At 38.9% G+C, this 23399-nt stretch overlaps 1 protein-coding gene across 3 annotated transcripts; it reads right to left on the bottom strand.

Moving 5' to 3' along the window:
* On the bottom strand, positions 1-23399 carry CA5A (carbonic anhydrase 5A). 3 transcript variants are annotated; one of them, XM_068693776.1, is made up of 7 exons: positions 23102-23399; positions 13725-13922; positions 10329-10447; positions 8867-8962; positions 8646-8708; positions 6616-6771; positions 1-4734 (listed from the first exon to the last, which is right to left on the bottom strand). In XM_068693776.1, exons 1-7 carry the CDS (start codon positions 23220-23222, stop codon positions 4555-4557), a joined length of 933 nt encoding a protein of 310 aa, XP_068549877.1. In that variant the 5' UTR covers positions 23223-23399; the 3' UTR covers positions 1-4554. The 3 variants fall into 3 exon arrangements, with proteins under 3 accessions (XP_068549877.1, XP_068549876.1, XP_068549878.1); XM_068693775.1 differs by lacking the exon at positions 23102-23399 and adding an exon at positions 15260-15609; XM_068693777.1 differs by lacking the exon at positions 23102-23399 and adding an exon at positions 15264-15599.

Raw genomic sequence — 23399 nt, 5'->3', positions numbered from 1 at the left:
TTTCTCTGTTTCTTTATTGCATAGTTGCACACTAATTTAACAGTTTAAAAACACAGCAGCTACAAGTTTCTTTCCATCACGTAAAAACTGAAAAGAAAGGCCTGTATCCTAGGAGAATAAAAAGCATTCCCCATTACATATATTGGCCACAAAGACAATTATTTTAGTCAATTATGATTAGGTAGATTACATACATCAAAATATACAATGTAATAACTGCCATGAAAACTAGATACACAAAGGAAAGAAAAAGTAGAGATGTGCCAACACGTACAAGTTAAGACATTCAAAATTAAGGCATTCAAATTTTAAAACAAACACTACTGACTATGAAGTTGAACAGACCAAGGGACCCTCCTTCAAAAGTATGCAGCATGCAATTCCAGTACATTAAAACCCAGCAAACTTTTGTGAGATCAAAGCAACCTTAATTTCTACAGCTTTCATAGCCAAAAGATACACTCCTGTCAGACTTGCAGTAAGAATACTGATGCAAGCCATCCAGAATAGAAGACAACAAAAGACTGCTTGCACGTACGTGTTGGTTTGTACCTGAAGTGCACTGGTGCAAAAGTTCTTGAATGTAGGAATGTGGATCAAATATCCAATGCCAATTAAAATAATTCCATCTATGAAGTTGCTAAGAACAAGATTTCTATTAGGAGCAGTACTTAAATACTGAAAGGAGGTTTGACCAACACAGATCTATGCTCAAAAGCCTTCTACTCGCATTTCAACAAGCCCTCCTCAAAATGATTTCCTCTACAGTCTTTAATTCATAATACTTATTGTCACAGGAATGTCTCCCAGTACAGTATTAAGTAACAGAAGCGATTACTATTGCAATGACAAATACAATTGTCTGTTTTGACCCTTCTCTATTGTACCATCTAACAGGAGAGCATGAAGATTCCTACGCAGACACCTGTCAAACAGTTTAACTCAGTTGTGCAAAGTCACTACAAATATTAGCTAACATCCACTGATTCAACCAAATTGTTTTTCCCTATATGTGACTGGAAGAATAAGGCAAAAGAGTTATATCCCATCTACAATTTTGTATACACATGCATGCATTCTCCTTGAAGTTAGCATTCACAAGGGCAATACAGTCATTGTAACATAAAAGTTTAGGAAAAAAATACAAACAGAAGAAAAACAACTAAAAAACAAACAAAAAAGATGAAGGAAACCTTCTCTTTTCATTACTGGTCTGCTAATTTCAACAAGAATCTGCACTGCAGCAGTGATACTGTCCATCTGTACTGGAGATTCTAAACCACTAACATGTCAATGCAAGACCTATTCATTAAGCAGCCCAGTAACTGTAACAGAAAATCCCTGTAAAACTTATTTTTGTAACACAGTCCAGTTAAATTTTTCTATGCTGACCTCATTTCCACACATATTCAAAACTCAGTGCTGAAACTGAAGTTGATTCATTTTATGTCAGAATATTTAGATGTGATTTTATATAAATATATGGAGTATAAGTTAGGTGTATTATCTAGTCATACAGTTATTAGCTAACAAAACTTCCATGACAATACTTTAACAAAATAAGTAAACTTCTACGAGAATTTTCCATCTTAGATCATTGACAACAGAGTATTCAACAACATCTCAGACATCAGCATGGTGGTTAACATGCTAAAGAGATTTACCCAAATAGGAAGGAAATTTCCTTCAATGGAGCAAACATGACCAGTAAGAACTTAGTTGAATATGAGCATGCTACAGCATAACAAAACATCTGAAAATTAAACATTTATCCACGGTAGTTCCCTAAGAACAAAATGTGCATTTTGCATTGACATACTGGCCAGCAAGGCTGTGTTAGCTAGTGAAACAAGCTCAGCAGATCAGATCAAAAACTTTGTGAAAATTACCAAGGCAACTACAAAACTTTGAGCAATTGCATGAAGTTTTTTTAAAAAGAGCCATTCCCTTGTGATAGGGAGGGTCTGACTGTTTTTAAGGACTTAAGCTAATAACCACAAGAAAAGAATTCCTCATAAGGGAGTTTATGTACTAATTCAGAGATGCTGTCTTAACTTGCAACTTTAAGCACGGTAGATTTTCATGTATGTTTTTAGCTGGTAGTTCAAACTGATCCAAATTAGGCCAGGTTGTTCCCTTTATAATCCCAACGGTTTTCCTCCACCAGTAAAGCAAATAGTAGGTTTCTCACTGATCTCACTGAGCTTATTTCAGTTCCCTTTACTGTATCCACCTCAGAATTTATAAGGCAGCAGTTCTAAAGATTTTGGTTGTTGCAGGCTACGTATATCTAGCTTAGTGCTGTTGAGTCACCTGCATTTTTAGATATAAAGGTTAGGAAAAAAAAACAACAAAGCCATCTTAACTGCTAATAATGGGAAACAAAAATCTCAAATACATACAAGATAATTTGCAAGGCAGCCAGTTCTCGATCACTGCCATTTTTCCAAGGGGTCCTGCTCAGAAAAAAAAACACACAACACATTTGAACGGCACTGAAAGAAAACCTCCAGTTTACCAATGACTAGATCCTGAGTACACTCAGGCAGAAAGTAAAAGAATTCTCTTCCTAATTTCACATCTGCAGATGTCTCTTCTAAAACTGTTTTTAGAACCTGTCATTCTCTGGAAAAACCATTACTGACATGGTTCTGTGCACCAGAAACACAGTAAGAGATCTGGTTGATGATGCCGAAGACATACATGGTATAGTTCAACTAAGCTGTAAGGGTTTGGAAGAGGTGATGAAACTAAAGATACATCCTGCCATTTTAAATATACCATGCAGTGAAGATATATGTATTTACACACTATTACACAGGGAATGGAGAGAGATTTTCTTGTCTTTACTCTGTAGTCACCCTAAAGTTAAGTGGGCACACTTTATATTGCCCAGGAGAAAGGCACAACTGTTGCAATCCAGCAAACGCCTGAGGTAGAGCTATTAAGGAAGCAAAGGCAGGAACTTAATGGGTTAAACAAGAAGATTCAAAAGCTTGAAAATCATTAGGGTCACACTGAAAAGTGTTAAAGTGCTTTTAAAGTGAACACTTGGAATTGGAAAGCATTGATTTTGAAGTTCTGAATTTATCATTGACAAGCTAGCGTCCTGGCATTGTTCGTACTGAGTGACACCAGCAACCAGTGACTGCTTAATGACAGAAGCGGACCAATTAAGATTGTATCATGAGTTTACAGACAGAAGTGTTCCTCATCAGAAAATGAGACTGTACATTTTGTACACAAGTTCATGCACAGGCACACTGTTAAATACAGTAAAGCGTAAGAAGCCACTGAGAAAGGTGCACTAAAGAAAATTATGGCTAGCAGTATACTTCAGAGGTAGACAACGTTTGTGGCAATTGGACCAGAACTTTAGCATAAGGCTCCACAACTGGCAACTTACGCAACAATTTGTGTGGTCCACAAGTAAGTTTCAACCATCACTTAACTTTGTTATCATAAGGTGCTGTAATATAACCTGGTCCCCAGTTGTCATGAAGGCAGGTATCTCTTAAGAGAAGCTTAAGACAGAACTGTGGAAAGAGTGCACTAGTGCTCTACAAACTGCTGAAGAAAATCTTTCAGGTATTTGAATGCCACATTTTGTCCATGTTCTAGCACTGAATTAGGTTTCAAAACTAAAATTTTCCCCCAAATCCCACTGAGAGGGGGCAGGGGATCAGCTGGTACCCATCCAATTTTGTTTTCCCCTGATGTGATCAATTTCCTGGGTTCCATAGGACATTTTCACCTAATTCGCTGCTCTTGCCAGTCTTGAGATACCAGCAGATTCTTTTCTCCTGATCTCTTCTCCTGGCACATTATCACCATGGAAAAGTAAAAGCTGCAAAAATCAAAAGCTTCTCCATTTGTTACAAGGTTTTGGAAAAAGGCATCTGGCTTGGGGTACAGATAGAGCAGACAGTCTGTATCATCCATATCAAACACAGGTCTTACAGTCAATGTAACAGGAACAGGCTAGGTTCTGTAAGCCATTTTTTTCCTTCTCCTCTTGTCATTCTGAGCACCAAGTCTTTTTGTTGTTTTGAAAAAAAAAAAAAAAAAAAAAAAAAAAAGGAAAAAGACAAAAACATCTCTGTGTATGTGACTAGAGATGATAGTTCTCTTCCCAAAACTCTGAAGCAGTTCCACAAAGGAGCTTTATCAGGATTAATAGACTTCTCACTTCTTCACACTATCTGCTTGTTAAAGTGTTTTTAGTTGGGACTATTAATTCATGCAAGTCACTGAAAGAGCTTTTGAAAAGACAGAACAATTCAGAAGACAGAAAGAGGAAGAAGATCTCCTGCCTTTTTTTTCCCCTTTAACTTTCAAAATAGTTCCTCATTGATCTCTGCTTTCAAGTGAGTAAGTTTGTTAAGAGTTTCTATCATTTACCTAAAGAAAAGAAAAAAATGGCACTTAGCAGAACTGAAACTAGCTAAGTGTGAAACTGTATGGCATACCCACGCTGCAAAAAAAGGAAAAAAATAATTACAAAGTAAAGTAAAACCCAGTTACTGCAGTCTGGACTGGCATTTCATGGGCCAGCTATGGTCTGATCTGCTGGGCATGGTCCGAGTGCTGTGCTTCCATATTCAAGACATGGCTGCTTTGGAAGGATGAACGAACAGTTCGATTCATTAATGGCTGAAGAGGGCGAAAGTTGTCTACCATCCTCTTTTCTTCTTCACCATCTGAAGTAAAGAGCAGCATCCGAAACGCCTCCAGCTGAGAATGAGAAATGGCCAATTTTGTGACTTTGCTAACTGTAGAATTTTTGGAGTACATGACAACACACAGTCATTCCTGCTTGGAAATTATCAGAGGTACTATTGCATTCCCATTCTGAGAAACTTTAGCATGGCCTTCTGGGACTTCTTTGTCATCTGCTGGTAAAGATTATGTCATCATCCTTATCAATGCAGAAGAGGAGCTGTGGATCACCTGCCATCTTTAGGCAAACTTGATTTCAAATGTGTTAGGTCTTAGATAGAACCAATTCCCATTTGAACATTGGAACTTATGCTATCTTTAATTAAATCTCTCCCAACTTCTTAATTTGCACCCTTCCTGGAGTTCTGTTGCGTATGTTGACACCCAGAAAAGAGACAATCTCAACAAGCAACAACCTGCGTAGCTGTTCTCAACAGTGGTTGAGAACTGGGGATTAAAGTGTGCAGCAGATCAGATTTTTAATGCTCACAAAGGCAATACAACATTAAGTCAACTATACATCTTTCTATGCCATAAAAGAATAAGTGAAGAAGAGGCAAGAAAATGAGTAAAAGTTTGAATTGGAAAAAAAAGTTATCCATTCAGTTCTCCTTGCTGTCTTACAATCCTCAGTTCTTGCCATCCTGTTCCTTTATATATACTAAAGCATTAAGATCACATACATGCTTATTCTTCAGGGTTAAGATATTACTTCCCAGATGGTGTAGCTGAATGCAGAAGTTCTATTAAAAAAAATGTATTTTGCCTCCTGTGATTCCACTTGCATTTCATTATTAACCAAAGTCTCAAAAAAAAAAAAAAAGAATAAAAATAGAAAACACAGGGACAGTGCAGAGGAAACTTTCAGTGCCTCAAACCATAAAAAAAAAAGTAGATAGGATCATAGCTCTTTTTTACTTATTTGCAGCCATCGCCAAGATTTGTTCCATGCTGTAAGGCCTTTCTATTTATTCCACTTCTTTGAACAGACAAAAAAGTCCTGAAAACTACCAATAACAAATACAGTTGTCCTCCTTCTGACCATTTTTTACTCATCTCTACATCTATTTCATGCCAAGGAATAACAGCACATTGTACAACAAAGTACTAAAATTAAAAACAAGAGGGCATATGATAACAATTTAGGGCTGGTGTCAGAACAGACTACTGATCATCAGCTCCTCCATTTGAACTAACTTCTGTGAATTAGCATTTGCTGAAATCTTTGTTTTAAAAGGAAGTTTAATAAATATATTTAAAAATAAATAAATCAAGGACATTACAGCCAACTACCAAGTAAACATGCCTACAAAAAGGCAAAGGAAAAAACCTAATGGGAATTCTATCTTTGGCTGTCAGAATGGCATGTGAATGACTCAGAGCTGCCACCCTTTGGTAGCTTCAGAGCCTGCCCAAGGGAAGAACAGAGAATTAGCCCTTGCAGGCTCTGCAAGACTTCTATGTGAATGCCACACTATCAGGAATATGCACAAGAGAGCGGAGGTCAGAACTTCACAAAATTTGCCTTTTCTCTTCCCTACCTACCACAAAAGTGACTGCACAGTGGTAAAGAGAGCAAAATCACACATTTTTCTAGTAAATAACCTTATAAGTTTAAGGCATGGTTTCCAGTATAAGGCATTGTTTATCAGAGATCAGGATACAATTGTCTGGAAACCTGGAAAAGCACCTTAAACTGCTTACTGCTGAGGTCTTAAGTCTTTCAGTATCTGTTGTTAAGGTCAGGATACCCCACGCACACAAATACTGGGGTGAAGCAGCTGCTGATCTCTGTGTATACACAAAGTTACTAGTATTGGGAAGCAGCTACTTCTGTGCATCTGTGGCAGCAGACAGCTAAACAGGCATGGCATTAAATGTTAGAAAGAGATTTACCTGATTCTCGTCGACCTCTATTGGCTTCTTCTTAATTATCCACGTGACTGATTCGGTAAGTGGAGGAGTAGTCAAGGAGCCCGCATAGGTCCAATAATCAGGGCACGAAGGTATCAAACAGGAGGGGTCAAAGACATCAAACTCAATAACAGTGTCCTAAATCCCAGAAAGAACTTACTTTTAAAATTTGCAATTTGAGAAAAGAAAAAGGACAGAAGATTTAAAGATCATAACAATAAGATTAAATACTGTACATGTCACGTCTGCAAAATTATGTGTTGTGAATATCAGTAATAATATACATAAAACAGTAATTTAAAACCTAAAACTTGTAACAAATTGTTAAGCTGGGTTTGAGGCAGAGGCAGCTAGTGAGTAAACATTTAAATATTTCCGTTCTCCACACAAGCCACTAGGAATTCAGCACAGAAGAAAAAAAGATGTGTAAAGAAGCAACAGACTGCATCTTTGTGAGAGGTAGATGCAAACATGAACAAAAAAAAGAATGAACGAGGGAATAAATTCAGGGAATATATGCTTAAAAGATCACAAACAATACTGGTTTTGTTTTTCCACTAAATTATTTTAGGCAGAAGGGAGAGGGAAAAGGACAAAAATTCTATTTAAACCACATCCATTATTCATGTCTCTAAGACTGTGTGCTCCCACAAGTGAGATACAGTCAGGCTATAGGAGCTTCAGAACCCATGATTTTCTACACAAATATTTTACTCCTGGGGTATTTCCTGGATATAACGGCAATGCAGGGAAGGAAGATCCTGTTTATCCTGAGATAGGCTTTATCAGTTCCCCACTGAGAATAAGAAATACTGCAGTAAAGAATTTTTTTAAAATAGGAAGTTGGATAAGAGATTCTGGGTGGGAATTCTCATTCATCATGTGAGAAAGGAAGGCGTGAAGACAGAGCAGTTATCAACTGTCCTTCCTCCTCCACCAGACCAGGATGATATTTCCTAAGGCTTGGTGCTTAAGTCAAGTGATGAGGCTGGCAAGGCAAAAGGGGCATTCAAACATTTTAAAACAAGTGTTGATGAATTTCTGGGTGACCAACATCCTTTGGAAACAAGAATCCTTTCAGAGAAGCCCACATGCAGCTCAATGAAACTAACATTTGATATTATTATTATTTTTAAATACCTTATCCTGAGTTTACTTCAAATCCAGATGCTATAAAATACTATATTTTCCATAATGGATGTATATTTACTGATTTTTGTAAGTCTATTTTTGCACTGAACCAACTTGTTTGTCATTCAGCTGGGTTTCCACTATATCTGAATTAAAACAAATATTTATGGCAGTAAAAACAATCCTCACTGCAATAAATAATGGTACAGCAACTTCAACTGAGTGTGCTTGCAAGCCAGAAATATTTCTGACACGTCTTTTTTCTGTGTACTTTCAAAATGGAATCAACACCTGGAGGAACATGAACTGCTTGTGTACCAGATCAGAGAGACACAGCACTCCCTCTCCTGGCAGAAGTCAGAACTGAGCTATGAAGATAAAATCACGTTGCCTTAGCAGAAAATTTTACAGTTTTTTAATATATTGTCTGCTAGTAAAATTTATCTCCTCAAAGACCAGACAAAAATCAGTAAGTCTTAATTACATAAGAAACAAACTACCACTTTACACAACACAGAAAGTTCATTCTAAAATAAAATAAAATAAAGAAAATAGAAAAAATGGTATCTGTTTTCACAGAAGAAGAAAGAAAGCTTCAATGAGGAGCATATTAAACATGTACATGCTCTTCTAAGGGGATACAATCTCAAGAGCACCATTTCTTAAACCAATATGTTTGGAAAGCTTGAAGTATACAATCTCATCCTTTAAAAATAGCATTTTTCTCCAGTATATTGAATAACTTACCCTACACACCAATCAGCCCCCTTGCTGACACTTAAAGCATTTACTAGCATTTTGTTATGCCTAAACTATCATTTATGTTGAATAACCATTAACTATGTTGAATGATAAATGGTGGAATACTTGAAGACACTTACTTTGTGTTTCACTGCTGGCAAGGCATCAACCAAGGTCTGCAGCCCTTCATGATGTGCTCCTAGCTACAAAAGATGAATATGCATTACATTCTATGCATCTGCCTTAATCAGAACTTTGAGACAATCAAAAAAGCCATCTAGAGGTATATTTTACTAACTGTGTTTTAACAAATTAAAACTAAGAAGGTATCATTGCAGCTTATTATACAAAGTGAAATTACCTTTAAAAACACTCCAATAACAGCTAAGCCATTGCCTTCCATCACAGCTTCTTCAAAAGATGGGTATACAACAGCATTCCAGTGTACCAAATGCAGCTGAAATACAAATGAATGAGAAAACAGCACATGCAGACTGCAGGGCAATGGTAGCAAGAAATTTGATTTTTGCTACATTCGGTCCTGGGCAATTTGCAACACTGTAGTCAGCTACTACAGAAATCAGGGAGCACAAAAATGAAGACCAAAGTGTTTTTAGAAAATAATGGTACTGCCCTTCTTTTTTGATGACTATATATATTTTTTTTTTAATTTTTTTTTTTTTCTTACAGGTACTTGTGATACTCCTCATGCTCTCAGAGCTCTGGCATGTATCAGATTTACAACAGGAAACCTTCCTTAGATATACCTGCTGGAAACTCTTTCCTTCATTGATTCTCTTCTTCCTTCCTACTCTTATGACATGATCTGTTCCGTCTTGCCAGTTCAGAATTTAAACTGTCAAACTCCATAGTGCTCCAGGCTCCTGACATACCCAGCTCTCCTGCTGTATTATCTAATAACTGAAAGGTTTCTGAGATTTTATTAAAAATCCCAGCTGTGCTGAAGTGTGCTGCAAGTTATCATAGAATGGTACAGGTTGGAAGGGACCTTAAAGGTCCATCTAATTCCAACTACCCTGCCACAGGCAGGGACGCCTTCCTGTAGTAATAATAAACCTTTATTAATAATAAACCACCTTAAGCAATAATAAATGTTTAGAAAGCATAAAACCATGTCCAGTAATAATAAGCAAGGTGGTTTTAATGCAGCAAGGATTGAAAGTTTTGGACATCCACTAGACATCAGGTGACATGCAGCACATTCACCGTACTGTCAAGAAGAGATCCTACACTTCACATGAATTCTTAGCTTATTGCAGTTCAGATGTAAAGCACTTAAATAACAAACAAACAACACAAGATGCGAGTTTGTGCATTTTACCTCAGCATTTGCTGTCCACCAGATCTGCACCACATCAGCTGGGACCTGGGAGTTCATTAAGCAAGAACAAATACCTGTCCTGGCTGCGAAGAAGTCTGCTCTGTGATCCTTTTCCCCTTTAAAAGGAGGAAAGGCAAGCAATTTGTGCCATTCCATCCTGACAGAGCTTGAATAGCAATTATGCTTTGCTGCCTGCTATTGGCTTGTCCCACAGCTACCACTGTGGGCATTCAGGGAGAAGAAAACATTGAAACTTTCAGTCACGGGGCTCATGTTTACTTTAAGCCCGAGTTCTCCTCCAGAAAATTAAGTCAATATGAGCTTACTAACACAAAGGTAGATGAGCTGTAGCACCTACCAGGCTTTATCCTTAAGAGTAAGCTGCAATTCCTTACAGACACAGAGCTTTCGAAAAAGCACAATAGTTACAGACAGCCTGGGATGTAGACTCTGGTATCCGCGTTAAGATTTTTCATCATACCTCTGCTGGGTAAAATTTACTGTCAACTGTGTGCTCCGAACCCCACTCGTTTATAGCTCCCCAGTGGAAGTGGAACTGCTTTAGCCTGTATTGGTTTTCCAAGGGACCTCCGACGATTACTAAAAAACAAGACATACATTAATAAATATGATTTAGAATTGTCCAGACAAATAGCACATTAAAGTCCCCCTTCAAATAAATTTGCTCAAAGAAAAAAGAATTTGAAGCAGTTATCTTACTGAAAACCTCATAATTTTGTAAATACATCAATGAAAAACAAAACAAAACAAAACAAAACCAAAAAATTATGCCTGTTTTTTCTGTGTCCTTTTTTTTCCCCCCACTCATTTCCTCCTATTTGAACCAGGAATATCCAGCAAAGTCTTCCTGCTAATTATTACATCAGAGCATCTGGTAAATTAGAGACTGTAACTACTTCCAAAGGACTAATAACAAATACGTAGCTATAGAGAACAGTTTGCTGATTTTTACTTAACTGTACAACATGCTTCAATTTAATAGCAAACTACTGTATAAAGTACATAATCCCAACACTACTTCAGGAAAGAAGTTAATCAGTTTAACGCTAAGGAGAAAAAAATGAGAGGCATTAAAAGGCTTCCCCCTCCCCCCCCCCCTTTTTTTTTTTTAATGCCAGCAGTTTTGAAATTCTAACTAGATAGTTACACATGTAATGCAAACAAGTCATGCATATTGACATTTAATTAAATCTCATCCACTGCTCCTGAGCTCTTAACAGAAATACAAAACTGACCATCACTAAAAAAAAATATCACAATGGAATAAGGTAACTTTCAGTGATGGGATGGAGATGAGGCCCACAGCTCCAAGTCAGAATTAAGGCTTCTGTGCTCTAACACTATCAATTCCTGATTAGTCACTTGTGTGTTTGCATCTGTGCATATATTCATGTGAATAATCACATTCACCTGAATCTTTGCTCACAAGGTAGGCACAGGCACACATATATAGAAAATCAAGTTCTTATAGCAGGCAGTAGAAAGTGACAAGAAAGAAACAGGAGCTTACAATCCCTTTATCAGCATTTTCACCTTCCATTTCCTCTCAATTTACCACAGTTTTGATAAGTTTAAGGTAAAATAGAAGATTTAAAAAACAAACAAAAAAACTAATAGTAAGAGGAAAGAATCACATCAGTTGCTTGTTTCTTTGCAGAGGAAGCCATTCATGCATACGGACAGGACCACATTCTGTACATACCTTCTCCACACCCTCTTTTTCATCCTGTTCTGCTCAAAAGCAAACACCCCCTTGTAGCACTACCTTCATCTTTTGCCAAAGCCTTGTTTTGCCTCATCTGAGGAGTTGGGCATTTTTTGTCTATCCTGGATGCACACTTTCATCTTCTGTTTCAATTTTGTTGCTTTTTTCTTGTTTGTTCATTCATAAACTTCCTTCTCTAGATTTCTATTATTGTTAGACAGAAGCTGGCAGAAAGAAAAATGAGAAATAGCAATAGTAAAGAGAAAGGTGGCAGAGAGAGAGGCAGGCAGTTGGAAAACAGGCCATTTATACAGCAACAACCCATAACCTGTTGCTTCTGTCACTTCGGAACTCTATCACTGATTTGCTCAATACCATCATCAGCCATCATCATCCTTCATTGGCTTTAATTCATTTGAGGAAGATGATGATGATGATGAAAAGGCAGCCATCCAGAAAGAGGCAAGCAAGAATGCTCACATAAAGATTTACCTCAAGTGTTTAGTCGTGGAGAATAAAGCAGAAAAGATCTTTCAGAGCTGTGATGCACTTTGAATACTCAGCCTCTAAAAGGTCCCCCTCTAACTGACAGTCTCAATACTCTTATGCTTGCATTTTTTGTCACAAATACTGTTCCTGTGTATTAAATATTGCACATTTCTTAATCTCCTGCTGGCAACTCCCCTCTAGTACTTCAATTCTTGCAGAGAAAAATGACTTTGTTATCCACTGAACTGCAAACCATTACACTTTTCAGGAATGCATAAACAGATAGCAGGGTATGGCTGCATAAAGTGAAAGACTTAAATTAAAAGCAAAACAGAGCTGAAATGAGTAAGCAAAAATCACTGATGAGCTTGTTAGTGCATCTCCATCTTAATCTCTCCTCTGACTAATGCACTTGAAGTTTACATTGTAAAAACAGATGGCTTCTTCATTACTTATCATAGCCCTCAAGTGAACAAGGGTGAGAATATTTCCTGGGTGCAATAAATAAAAATCAATAAAAAAGATAAAAACAAGAACACTTTTCACAAGTCCCTGAAAGGTCCATGCATTCTACCACTACTGCTTTTGCTGCATTGTTTTATCAGCCTCTACCCAAATATCAACCAAAAATACTGACATTAGGGACACAGCATTGTCCATTAGCACACTGAAAGCATCCTTCCCCAGAACACTGCAAAATCCCGTAAGAAGTTTTAGAATCTCTCATGGTAAGCAGTCATCATCTTAAACATAAACACCTCTAGTCAAACAGGTTCAGTTTTGCCCAGTGTCCCACAATTCTTCCCTCCAAGAGGAGCTGAATAATTGACATGAATCATGTGTTTCTCAATATCCCTGACCAACAACTACCACTTCACCTACCGTTACAAAATATCCTCTTGATGTATAATAGTAACAGTAAACAAGTTTCAAACGGAACAATCTGCCAGTAAACTGGAATTTGGTAACAATATCTTGATTTTAAATCACTTAATTCTACCGAGCATTAAAAAGAAATTAGCTGCTCAGGTCAGAGTGCTTATTCAAAACAAATTGCTGGAATGCATAATTGGATTTTACATGCACGGACTTATGCTTAGACTATAGCAACAGGAACACTTGCACCTGCTCCCTGTGGTCACAGCTCAGTATTATTTAAACCTACAAAAGCTTATTGAGATAAGGATGTATGCTTTCCAAGTGAAAGTCATTTTGCTACTAGTTATTTCACATGCATTAAGTATATCTGTTAACATTGCAAAAGAGATAAGTGGCAGATTACTTTAATAAAGCTGAATGATGGAACCTCATTTAAAATTAAGTAGATACACACATACATGACTGAAGATTGACTCATGTAAGCAAAGCTGTGTTATTACAAGACCTTATCAAAAGGCTGGGCATTAGGGCTTGTGTAGAAAGAATAAATTTCACCCTACAACAGGATCTGTGCACAACAGCCATGGTAATAAACACACAGTAAAAGTTAGACACAGAACTTCTGTATTACAGTTTCCATCTCTGTAAACCTGTGTTTAGCTAAAGCTTTCTACCATTTTCAACATTTGTGATGTTGTTATTGAACCCAAGGGTTTACAGCATGCAAAGATTTCTCCACTCAAAGCATTAACAACACATTAAATAGATCTGAGTTTTGCTTACTTGATCTATCAGTAGAATCATCAAACTCAACCAGGAATGAATACCCATTGTTCCAGATGTGAAGACACGTCGTTGGGTCATAGCTGATTTTCAGAGGCTTCAGAAAGGGGTCATAAACGCTATCTCTCCACTGGATGTTGATAGGAGACTGTCGACTGCCCCCAGGAATTGAAAGTGGACTCTGCCAAAGTGGATGCACTAGAAGATAATGAAGAGAATCAAGTCAGACTCTAACGCATGATTCCAGAATTTAAGACTAAACACTTCAGAATTTTTGGCGAGAAAAGGTGGTTTGGAATATTGGCTCCAAAGGATTAGTTCAAGTCAGCTGATGCACATGAAAGTTAAAAAAGAAAAAAAATAAGGAAAGAAAAACATGCCAGTTGTGTGACTCAGAGCTACACAGGGAAGTGCCTTAGTTTGACTTAAGATCTTAGTATCTGTGGTGACACCTTTTTCATTTGCAAAATGCTCTTCGAAGAAGTTGTCCCCTTTATTTGTCACAAAATTGTTCTCCTCTTATTGCAAATGGACTTTAAGGTAGCTTCTGCTTTATAACTTTGCCAGAGCCTCACCACACCGCTTCAGCTTTCTTCACACACCGCTGCCATTAACCTACGTCAGACGGCACCAGCCAGGATGACTCCTACAATGCAGAAATACTCCCGTGAAGGTGCCAGCCCCTCGCCTACGTACCCGTGCTCAGGGGTTACATCAGTGCTGAGGGTGCAGTGCTCCTGAAGCACCCGCAGCAATATTGAGTAAGAGCTTCTTACGCAGTCAGGATACAAAGCTGATCTTGGCACCAGGAAAATGCTAAACTACCAGTTTTGGGGTCAGCTTGGGCTTTTCAAGCTTTCACAAGCAGGGTAGACGCATTTAGGTGGTTTCCTTGGGATTTTATTCAGCTTAAAAACACAACCGAGAGCTGTGTGGATTTGGGGAGCACTTGTTCACCTGCAGCCCCCAGACACCGATGACCCACAGAGGTTTTTGTGCCTTGGCCATTCTCTGACCCCAAAATACCATGACTCCAAAGCACTGTGCTGCTGGCTGCTTCAACACAGCCACTTTATGGCCCTTCACAAGGTGAAAAAATTACCTTAAACTGAACTTTTTATCAAACCACTCACTGGCTTCAACAAGTGGCAAACTTTATCGGCCTGCACAAGGTCACCGCACGCAGGTAAGGCAGCGGCGGGGGACCAAAATATCCTCCCAGAGCACCACAGCCGCCTCCTGTCACCATCACTGCCATTTCCTGATGCTTCAGCGCAGGAAGCGAAGACAAAGCGAGGCTAAACTTTCTGCGAGGAGAAACCCTGAGGAGCCCGGGGACGGCCGGGAGGGGGGAACGGGCGCTGCCCGCCCGCCCAGGGAGCCCTCAGCTGGGCTGCGGGAGGGCAGGGGCGGCACGGAGAGGGGCAAGGAACCGGGCAGGGACAGCGAAGGGGTTCGGGGTTGAGCCCTGCTCTCCTCAGGCGAGGGAGTACGGGGCGCCCGTGCCCCCCATGAGGGAGGGCGGCGGCACTCACTCACGGGCGTTCCGCAGGCGGTAGGAGCAGCAGGCACCCAAGCTGCACCGTCGCGTCCCCCGCCACGAAGTGGCGGCCCCCAGGGCTCGGCGTAGCAGCGGCAGCATCGCTCGGCACCGCACAAAACCGTACAGAACCGTGAAGAACCTCCCGGCACCCCGCCGATCACCGCCACCGCCCTGCCCGGCACGGAGCGGCCCCTTCCGGCACGGCCCCGCGCCCCGCCCGCCGCCATGGCGCCCTCAGCGCCACCCGCTGCCCCTGAGGCGAAGCCAAGCGGGGAAAGCGGCATCTGCAGGGCCGGGACTTTTTTAATACTGGGTTTTTAGATGAGTTTTGTCTTGGGGTAGTGCTAGAGAAGACACTGTGGTTCCCTGTGGGTGCGTGTTAGCCATATGGTCAAGCTAACCCATGTGTGTGACTCGTCCAAAACATGTATTTCCTCTGAGGTAAAAAACTGCGAGGGCTTGCCTACATGCCTTAGGATATTAGCAAATAGCCTTAGTTAGTTAGTTTTGCACCAGTTGCAGGATTTGGTTTCTCCCAGCTGAAGGCAGGAAGGCTTCCAGCCTGATCCCTCTCCCACAGAGATGGAGCCCTGCGGTGCCACCCCACACCATGCATTGAAAAGTTAACATTACGGCCACTTCACCTACCTCTATCCGCCCCAAAAGCTAAAAGTCAAAATACAGCTGTTACAAGGATTGTAAGAAGGGCCAATTCGTCTAGCATTTGTCTGAAACTGCCTGAGGCAGGCCTTAGATAAAATGTTAGTTAAAACCTTGGTTAATTCACGCACCTTTTCTGTATTACAGCTGCCAGTGGGCACACAAAGCAAACAAGAGAAGTCCACAGAAAGCTGATAGCATTTGTGATAGCACAGAGATGACGTAAGTGTTACGATTTTGGCTGGGTCCATTGGGCAGGCAGGAGCAGAATGCTCAACTCAACATCTTACCACTTGCTTTGAATCATAGTTACTTGTTAGTCTATTAAAAACATTTTGCAAATCTTATTTACCTTTTGGAGATTGCAATACTGTGTAAGAAGTCTCCATTGCATCCACGCTACAGTATTTATAAAACACCCCTGAACTGAGTAAAAAGAGGTCAAAATCTGGCAAGCGATTTGCTTTGAATGGCTACGTGATCACACGACCTGTCATCGGGAGATGAATAAAGACAAGCAATGTGATCATATACAAGTATTAGGATCTTTTGAATCTGGGTTTGAAGCTCATTTTACTTCCACCCACATCTAGGTACGCTTTCTGTTAAATGCAGTATTTTTTTTTTTTTTTAGTATTCAGTTGCAAACACAGTGAATTCTTCATTTGTCTGTCAATGCTTTTCAGGATGGCTAAGCTTATTACCATCCACACACGGCTTCTTCCTACAACTTAAAAAGAAGAGATAGGTACTTGATAAAATTGAAAACAGTTGCTGCTCCTAAAGGTCATTATTCATTCAGGCTTAATAACAGCTCAGTAGTTTTATGCTTATGCCCTTGTATTCAGCACAGGTCAGATGCGTTCGTTGCTGAAGCTGCTTATGAGCAGCAGGTAGCTTCTGGTTGTGAGGACAGCCCACATGAGCTTCACACTTCACTGCGGCAGGGAACACTGTAAAAGCTTCAGAAATTTTAATACTGGGTATAAACAAGAGATGCGCCTTTATTCTTATCTGTTAACAGAACAAGCTTGTCATTTCTTCACATTCCATTCTTCTGTGACGTGTCCTTGAATCGCAGTTAGCATTCTTGGGCCACTTAAAAGTCATGTCTAACATATTAACTAATTTATTTATACTCTATATCAGTATAGATGCTTATTGTTGCAGAAACCATAACCTGATTTTTGTGTAACTATCACTTTTATGTATGGGAAAAGCAATTAAAAATAAGCCTAAAACTGCACTAGTCTGCTTTACACGGTGTCTTTAAGATTACCAAACTTTGTCAAGCTTTTTGAGGATTTGATCCTGCAAGGTTTTGAAAATATAAAAAAATAGTATAGAGCTACTAAGCTGAGCAGAGTGAGTCAGTTCTTGTGGGTTGAACAACACAGCCAAAGGAAAACTCTCATAGCATAGGCGTGCAAGAAACAATTGGCTGTTCAGCTGCAAAACTAAGAAGAAATAACTTTGCCCCACAACACTTTTGTTTCCCTTCTGAATCACCCACAAAAGCTGCATCCAGTTTACATGTGCATGCTACTTCTGAGTATAAATTTCAGTAAAGCCTGAGCATTTAATAAAAAAAATATATATCTCTAGGGGGTTGAAGAAAACCCTTCAAAAAACAAGTTCAGTGGCAGTGAGGTGTTATTTGTTTTGGAAACTACAGACAAAAGCAATAACTAGGTGCAAAAAGAAACATAAGCCCTAAACCGTGTTCCCAGCGCTCAGGAAGAATGGCCAAAATCATCTTTTCTAGACTATTTCAGAAAGAGAACTTTTCCTTGGCAGCATCCCAATGACAGGAGATGTTTTATGCCAGACAGGCATGGCTGTCATGCAGCAAGCTAGAGAACAACAGCAGCCAGAATTGCAATGTTTCTTTTGTTCTTATATGTTCCAAAATTATTGTTTCTGGACCACATGAGAGGCTTCATCTATGCCCTCTCTTGTTCCTGAACTGAGCATGCTGTCTGCATAAGAGGAACCCCACAACCAGAAATCTGTCAATTAGCCTATGGGATGAGTTAAAGTGATATAGAAGCACTGTGGAAAGCAAAATAAAAATCTTATCTAATAGGTCTGTTTTAAATGGGCAAATTTAAATGCGATGTGAGAATTAAGATAGCATGCAGTTTGTACTTCAAGTGTGCCTCATGTATCATCAGCTCATTGAGGAAATGTCTAGTCTCTTATTTACCTTTGTTACGTGTAGTGTCAGAACAGTTACAGTAAATACTGCATACTGTAATATAACAAAAATGACCAAGATGCAAGTCACCCATGAAGAGAGGTCTATTACAAACAGATTTTTTAACCTTTCAAGCCAGACACAGCGATGTTCCATTTAATTTTACATTATTTGAAGGCTTCTTATATTTGCATTATTCTTTTTTCCTACCTTTCCCAGTTGAGGCAGATACAATGGCACTGTTTGGATGGCTCTGTGCTTTGAAATGTTTTCTGTAATTATTTGCTGCTATAGATACTTCAACAGATTTTCTTTTTTTTTTTTTTTTTTTTGAGTAATCATTAGAAAGTTCACTTAGCATTGATGCAAGTATCAGAAGTTTCAGAGTGGGAGTAAATATCCAGATTAAAATAGAGGTTGTGTATATTACTGGATTGTTATAATTTATAACATGATTTCCAAGAAGGCATCTTGAAGGTGACAGCTCTGTGGTAAAAATCCAGAATAAGTTCAGTTAAATGAAAGGAATTACTGCCAATTTACACTACTGTGAACTTGATTTCAAGAAACAAAGCATTTTTTGATGGTTTACTAAATCTAGTTTGGCAAAGCCAAAATAGCATACAGTTATTTGAAATTCCCTCAAGTATTGTGGGGAGGAGAGAGTTGTCGCATATGGGATATAAAATTAGAAGAAAGAGTACGAAAACTAATTCAGGTAGCTGTCAAGAATGAGGGATAAAGTGACTCAGCGTTAGTGGGTTTTATTCTTTAAGGTTTTCATCTTTAAAAAGGAAAAAAGGGGAAGAGAAAAAAAAAAAAAAAAGAGCTGTTGAATGAAGCACTTTGTTCATATAGGGGCTTTCAAACAAGCTTCACCCTGCTCTGAAGTAGAACAGGGAGGGCAGGACTGTGGGGGCAGTTGGGAAACCGCACCCACTTGAAGGAAATGTGTTTTTGTCCTAAATCGAGCAGCCGTGCTTTCCATAGCAACACATTCTGAATTAGAAAAATAAAAACAAACATTACTGAAACTCAGTAAAGAACCATATAAACTTTAAAGGACCATGGCTCTGCTTCAGCCACTTGGATTGAATATTACAGAGGAAATCCAAGATAGGTTGATTTCTTTGAGGCTTTTTAGTATGAATCAAGATTTTGGATGATAACAGCCATGGTTGGCTGTGGTTCATCATGACAAGGTGTTGAAAGTTCTGCTGAATTGATGTCAGAGTTGGACTGTGATGTAGGCCAGTTTATTGATAAACAGTCCAATGCTTTTTATCAAGCGGATGCAACTGACAGAGTACTCTAAGCTCAACAGGAAAGCAGCAGCAGATTGTGAAATGCTGAGCTTTTCTCTGCTTCCAGAATGTTTGGCTGAGATAGGAGCCTGGATGAGAAGGCAGTGGCTGAGGCTAAGTCCAGATAAGAAGAAGGTAATTTCAGTTGGCAAGGTAAAGCAAATAGGGGCTTTATCTTTTCCGTATAAAAACATTTGCTAAAATTATGCACGCAGGCTTAGAAGGTACCTCGTGGACAATTCGCGTCTGGTTACTGCAATTGGACGTGCAGTCCTGGAGATGGCACACCTGGATCATGTGTTGCTGCTGTACGTGGGCATTTAAAAATGAATGGAAGGATTCTGCTTTTCTTGTACCTTCTTCTCAAAGGATAGGAAAGAAAAAAGCCTTTCAGTTCTGCTCTGGCAATAAATATTAGGATGAGGGTGTACTCCATAGCCTTAAAATCCTTACGGAGAACATTTCCAGCAACTCCTTGTCTATTTTGCTAAAAGGTGTCTGAAACGACTACCTCCATCTATCGTTAGCAGGTATCACAGAGCTTACTACAGGCATCCACGCAGTATTCCACATCATTAGAAACTGTTACATATACTCTTCGATCTCAGAATTGCTTCTACAGTTCTTTCCCAGTGAATTGCAGAAAAATAGTGTTTTACTCGTGGGGTCACAATGGGAATCCAGAAGAGGCACGGGGAAGTATCAGTCTTTGCATTGTTTTATGTATTATTTGTTGTCATAGCAGAAGTCTGAGCTATCACCACCCAGCTTTTTCCTGTGAGTGGGAAGTTAAAAGATAAATTCAGAAAATGGTAGTGAAAATGATGAACTTCATAACAAAGACTTTAAAGCTCAGTAGCCTAGTTTTACCAGGCTTCAGAACGTGGACCATTTTTTCCAAGTCTTCGCTGCTGAACGGGCTGTTTATGCTGTCATCTGTGCAGAGCTGAATGTAATTGAATGTGCTTTTTGCTTTCAGTGCATGTTATGCACGGGGTCTAGCCACCAGATGGAGGAACCCACAGGCTGGCTTATTCAGAGCTAGCGTCTATTCACTGGCAGCTGAAACCAACCATTCTAAAGATGGTGTTTTTCTGAATCGGTTTGTTTTGGCATTTCCTGCATGAATGTCATGGAATAGAGAAAGATTTAAGTAATCAATAGCATCTGTCTTAAACTGAAGAGGAATGTGAGTAAAAACAGTTAGCATTTGTAGTTAATTTAATCAGTAATGGTCTTGTGATCGAACAGCCTTGTATGAGCTCTTCCTGGAACGTTTGGTAGCACAAATTGAGTTTTGATTTCTCAGTGCAGTTCCCAACAGACCAGTATTCACAGGAAAAAAACACGGCATCATTTAGCCCCTTATTGGGGACTGATGGACCATGGATAACCCCCGAAATAATGAGTTTCTCCATCACATGGCAAGACAGAGATCTCAGCCCTTCTCCACTTCGCCTTCTTACTTCACCGAAGGATTTCAAATAATTTTCCTAGAATAATACTTTTACCAATTAAAGAGAAATGTCACACTAACAGTAATTAAGTTTTGAAGTTTTAAATTCTATAGGCCTTAAGGTTTTGTGGTATATAAATACCGAACAAGTAGGAAAGTGAGGAACTCTGCATAGGGATTCTGTGCTGCTGATTTTTAGGTTTCATTACTGTTTTAATGAAGGGTCTGGATTTATATTTTCTGTGTGGCTTCTGCAATTGGAAGCCATTGGACTTGCAGTCTTAATTTATGACTTCAAATATAAAGATGAATAAATAACAAAGTAAGGATGCAGAATAAATGAGAAATCTTTTTAACCATAGTTGTAGTAGATTCTCTGGATTTCTCTGAAGCAGTACTTCATATCACTGCATATGATGAGCAGTATGGGATGAGCCCAAACATTACACTTTTAGGCACAGGTGTTGGTTTTAGCTATTGAATCTCAAACATTGAAAGAGTTTGCTGATAATTCCAGATAAAGGAGTGATACAGACATTGCTTGAGACTATTAGGACATGTTCTCATATGTGTACATCCTCGTGTAAGTGGCTGTACATACAGTTGTACAGGCTTCTAATTAGAACATCTAATCTCAATTCATTAGAAAAGCTGCTACTGCGTACACCTAGTTAATACACTTAGTCTGAATTTTGTAGAAAAGCGCCTGTTTTGTAAGGCTGAAACATTGTTTTTATAAATATTACTGTGGGACTTTTCTTTGACTAGATGAATGTCTTCATTTTTCATTATTAATGAAAAACAAGGTTCTAAACATGCTTGTAAATGGAAAAAACTGATAACGGAGAAACTTTAAGAAGCCTTTGTTATTGTATTACTAAGAAAGTACTCTAAACAGGTCAGAAAAGGAAAAAATACTGTCATGGTTGCATAAGTGATTTAAGTTTTGCATTAAGAACATGTTAATGGTACTTTCTTGTGGACGCTTCACTAGCAACAAAATCTAATGCTAATCTTGCTTCTAGAACTGGGCATCTACAGATTTTAAAGGTACTTTTTTAATGAAGGTGAAAATGCTATATTATGTTACTTGATTGAATACCCATTCTGTATTATATTTTCAGAATAAAACATGCATTTTCTGTTCTGAGGAGCAAAAAAGGGAAAATTTAGACTGAGAACTCAGACAAATATTGCATACATTCTATAATTACAAAAACTGCTCTGAATTATTTCTCGTGAGTGATAGAGAAACTGGCGTGCTATATCTTACATACAGCTTCCATGTCTGGGAATGTATACGCAGTGCACAGTGTACTAGGCAGCTGATCTATCAGTATTTCTGAAATGCTGGTCACTTAGTGGCAGAAAGTATTGTGGTGTCACCTTCCCAAATGTCCTTACAAGCGTAGAGCTGTTAAATGCTGACAGTTATTGAATATTTCTTGTAACTTTCAGGAGAAACAAAGCCTTGTGCTAGTCTCCATACTGCTTTGCGTTATAGCTGCTACATAAGATAAAATCAGCTGTTTTCTCATTAAGTAAATACAAGTGTTATTGTTTGATAACTTAAATAGAGGAGAATCACACTGCAGTTTTCAAGGAGGAATATGGCTATTCTTTGAGAAAAGTAAGCTAAATATTTTTGCAGAGGAAAAATAGTGGATACAAAGGGATTTCTTAGATGTAAAACGTTACTCTGTACTATTGCTCCAGCTGCCATTATCTCCACACGATTGAGTAGACGTGTAATCTCTGGCTGGCCTCACCACAAGTCATATCTGAAGATAAGTTAATCAGCTTTTTAAATAACTAAGCCTTTGACATCTTCGTTTATGCACATATTGCACCTCAGTAAGTCATTCATTGTGGATCTCCTAGATACCAAATTTCAAGGGCTTTATGGTTTGTACTTCTGTAGGGCCTTATTTTCAAAACTGAACATTGTAGTGTCTATCAAAGTCACCCAGAGTCTGTATAATTACAGATTTCATTGGAGCCAGTCAAAACCTTGCATGACAAAATTGTTTTAAAGTCTATTTAAAAAAGTAAGGTATTTCTATCTCTAGTTTCTTTCCTTCTGTTCATTTTTTTCCTTTAATCTCTCAGTCACATTCCCAAATTTCCCTTTTTAGTTACCTGACAGAAGAGCAGCAATTACATTTATCTTTGTACCTCTGCATCTCTCTTATACAGGTAATAAAATGAAATACTTACACGCGTCATTCCTGTCTTTATGAGTGCAGGTAGCCAAGCTGCAGAGTCGTGCTGGTGGACTCCAGAGAGTTTTCAGCTGCTTGTATAAATGCACCAGAGTATTTGTCTTCACGTTATTCATTATTATCACCTTGGCACTTGAAAACTTTGGCTAATCAAACAGCCAGAGGAGTGTTCTGGAGTCTAGCAACCTATCAACACAGAGGAAAAAAATGCTGTGGACATGCAGCTTCAAGGGATCTCCAGGCCTATTTATAAAAAAAAAAATGAGAGCACCCTTTTCTGGTTGGAGAGAGGG

This window comes from Anas acuta, chromosome 10 (genome assembly GCF_963932015.1).
Source record: "Anas acuta chromosome 10, bAnaAcu1.1, whole genome shotgun sequence".
Classification (NCBI taxonomy): Eukaryota; Metazoa; Chordata; class Aves; order Anseriformes; family Anatidae; genus Anas; species Anas acuta.
Note: the sequence above shows the minus strand (reverse complement) of the source record. Positions and strands in the feature narration are given on the sequence as shown.

What these genes read in the sequence shown, in the direction of transcription:
- CA5A (XM_068693775.1), bottom strand. Translation starts at nt 15,551, where the DNA reads ATGCCGCTTTCCCCGCTTGGCTTCGCCTCAGGGGCAGCGGGTGGCGCT. An exon ending in TTATTGGAGTGTTTTTAAAG is followed by an intron (nt 8,709 to 8,866) that starts GTAATTTCACTT and finishes CATCTTTTGTAG; the next exon opens with CTAGGAGCACATCATGAAGG. An exon ending in TGCCAGCAGTGAAACACAAA is followed by an intron (nt 6,772 to 8,645) that starts GTAAGTGTCTTC and finishes TCTGGGATTTAG; the next exon opens with GACACTGTTATTGAGTTTGA.